The sequence below is a fragment of the Rhinopithecus bieti genome, unplaced genomic scaffold (genome assembly GCF_001698545.2).
Source record: "Rhinopithecus bieti isolate Rb0 unplaced genomic scaffold, ASM169854v2 scaffold_17936, whole genome shotgun sequence".
NCBI classification, from domain to species: Eukaryota; Metazoa; Chordata; class Mammalia; order Primates; family Cercopithecidae; genus Rhinopithecus; species Rhinopithecus bieti.
Window position 1 is genome coordinate 65,824 of NW_016808913.1, and position 3,467 is coordinate 69,290.

Sequence of the window (3,467 nt, forward strand, 5' to 3'; positions counted from 1 at the left end):
CTTTTTTTCTCAAATAATTTTATAGTTTCTTTTCCACTGTTAAGAGGTAGAAAAAAGTCTGTTCATGTAGCCGAAAAGGAGATAGCATAGAGTGGGAAAAACCATCATAACTAGAGTCTCATAGTTCTTTAATCTCCATCACTCAAATGGTTAACATTCTGCTTCCATCTAGTTGAATTGTTGAAGTCAAGGCAGCTAGTGCCAACTAAAACAAAATTATTTCCCAAATTATCAGATCAAATTAGTGTAAAACATAGGAATGATATATGACTGAGGGGGAAAAAATCTGGCAAATATTGGACCAATTCAGCAAGATTAAAATCTATAAACAAAAAGAAATAGAGAGCATTTTCTTACTTCTTATTCATTAGATTTGTTTTTATTTGGGGTGGGGATTCAGAATTTATGCACAACACATCTTGAACTTTTTTTTTTTCCTCCTGAAGGAGCATCACTCAAGGATGATGTAAAGTTACTATGCTACTCACCTAATAGAAAGAAACAAAGAATACCATTCTCTTGGCATGTCTCTCTATGGAATACCTGCTGCCTTTCTTTGGTGTCATGTCAACAGTGTGTGAAAGATGTCTCATTTGTTTGAGAGTTATGAATTCTACAGGGAGTAGATTAGAGTAGAGTAGAAAGAAATGGAAAGAAACGCCTATGAAAGAATAACTTTCTAAAAATTGCTTTGTCTTTCAGACTTCTGACCCTTCTGTTAATGAGCCCTGTTTTGTCTCGAGTTGGTCATGAGTTCAGCTGGCGCTGGGTATTCATAATGGTCTGGAGTGAAACGAAAGGGATGCCTAATATAAACATGGCCCTTCTGCTTGCCTACTCTGATCTTTATTTTGGATCTGACAAAGAAAAATCTCAAGTAAAGAAAGCTGTATTTTCTTATTTGAATATTGTATACAACTATTGCTGTGTATATAAAATATATTTTTTGTAGTGAGGTAGCTCAACTTCACTTGGGATGTAGAAGTGATTTAGCTATAATGGCAAGATTGGGGAGAGGAGGAACAACTGGCAACTTTCCTTCACCCCATTCTAGTTTAGGAATTCCTAAGTTTCTTCATACCCTAAAAATAGGTTTATTACAAAGATCAAAGTAATTCAAACTTATCAATCATTTAAAATAGTATCTGATACAAAATGTGCACTCGATAATGTTTTAATTATTTATTGCACTCAAGAGAAATGGAAACTTTCTTATGATTGGCCCTGTTGCCTTCTGTAACTTTCTGAGGCCTCATTTAGTAATGCTATGAGCCAAAACATTTTAATTGTCAGGTAAAGCACTCTAAACAGTACCCTCAAGCTCTGCTTAGCAGAAAATACTGGGCATAATTCTTCTTCTACCATGTGTCTGGGCAAGATAATTACAAGGATCTCTATAAGAAACTTTCTATGCAGATATCACAGAGCATCTGATGCTTTTATCATCTGGATTTTTTTAAACAAAAATTCCAAGTGTATAAAGAGAAGTGGCAAGATAATCATTATGTGTCTACCTAAATAATATTCAGTCCAAATATTTAGAAAACTAATCTTTAAACTGCCTTTAAAATCAAAATTATCCAATATTGTATGACCTCTCCCTTCTATCTATTTCTACACACCCAAATAATCAAGATCAGTATCATCACCATACACCTGATCAGTGTGATGGCTACCCTTGTGCACAGATCTAGGTTCTGAAATTTTTAGCTTAGCTGCTATTTGCTGCGTGGACATCAGCAAGTTTTTAATTCCCACCTCACCTCAAGTATCAGTTTCCTTACTCCAAAACAGACTTAATAGTATCAGTGGTTTGCTGGTAAATATTTAACAAGTAACTTAAGTGTTGAGGTGAGAGGAAGCCCTAATTTGCAGTATTTGTCCATCTCTGTTGTATGATCACTTCCACCAACAGAACATCAGTCAGCTCACAAACTTCCTGAAATTGAATGATTAGCTCTCATGAGCTAGTAAGAGCCAGCCTAGCACACTACCATCACAAAGCATTATTATGAGAAACAAAAAATGTACGTAAAACGCTTGGCACATTGTTTAGCATATAGCAATTGTACAATAAATACAAGCTCTGATGATGAAATTATAGTGATGATATACTCTGCAGTAGTGTTTTGAAATAAAATTTTAGTAGATAAAATCATTTAGTAAAATATTCTCACTAGAAGTAACTCCTTGAGAAGAAAGTAGCACTCCTTTTCTCAATTTAATCTAGCGGAACCTTACAGTTAACTTAATACTTACCCAGAGACATTACAGTAAAGGGTTAAAAATACTAACATCAAAGACTTATTGCCTTTTTAATTCTGTCTCTACTACTCATAAGTTATGTTATATTGGGAAAGTCACAGTGCCCCAGCCTCCCATCTGTGTGATTGTACAGTATTGGTAATTACCTCACAAAATTGCAGTGAAGATTCAATAAGCCTGGTATATTGTATTATATGACTGTTATATGTGTTAGCTCTTATTAATTTTAAACTATTTATCTAATTGAGTGGTCTTTTACCTAGAATGCAATGCGCTTTAGATTGATTTAGGAACTTTTAGAAAAAATATCAATGTCTGTGAAATTCTAGTCTTTACTGTGATGAATAGTGGATATCAGACTTACTTTCCATAGTAAACAACTACAAAAATGTTTAAAACATATGAAGCAACTGATTTGGGGTATTAGATAAGGGACATTGCCTGGTTAGATCCTTCAAGAAACAGAACATATATGGAGAATTCACATTCACTCTGATCTTTCTTCAAAAATGTGGCACAGAGACGTGAGGGCCAAACAGGGTGCAGTAAACTTACTGGGTGGAAAACACGTGTAGGAGAGGTTAGGGCTACCTAAGTAGCTAGAATTTGGGGAGGCAGGGTATCATGGAGGGAAGAATTGTATAGAAAAAGGAGCACCAGAAATTTAAATTTCCTTGGATCATTATTTCAATACTAATCATAATAAGCAGAGATTTTGGAGGAGGAGCAGCAGAAAAGAGCTGCTTGGGAGCTTTTGGCTGAATGGATATTGTAAAGGCCACACAGCTCTGGCAGATACTGGAGTTCTGACTAGCCATAGTGTATAAACCTCACTGAAAACCACATAGGTTAAGTTGTGAATCCAGAAAGACCATGTCTTAGAAATAAGAATTATGCCCTAGGCCAGGCGTGGTGGCTCACGCCTGTAATCCCAGCACTTTGGGAGGCCGAGGCGGGTGGATCATGAGGTCAAGAGATCGAGACCATCCTGGCCAACATGGTGAAACCCCTTCTCTACTAAAAATACAAAAAAATAGCAGGGCGTGGTGGCGGGTGCCTGTAGTCTCAGCTACTCGGGAGGCTGAGGCAGGAGAATGGCATGAACCCAGGAGTCAGAGCTTGCAGTGAGCAGAGATTGCGCCACTGCACTCCAGCCTGGACGACAGAGTGAGACTCCATCTCAAAAAAAAAAAAAAAAAAAA

The 3,467-nt window shown here is 36.7% G+C and overlaps 1 protein-coding gene across 1 annotated transcript in view; it reads left to right on the plus strand.

Annotated features, from left to right (window-relative positions):
- The window catches only part of SLC9C1 (solute carrier family 9 member C1), a 138,676-nt gene that overhangs the window by 30,184 nt on the left and 105,025 nt on the right, over positions 1-3,467 (plus strand). The window contains 1 exon segment of the mRNA XM_017887792.1: positions 703-877. Coding sequence (XP_017743281.1) covers positions 703-877 — 175 coding nt within the window.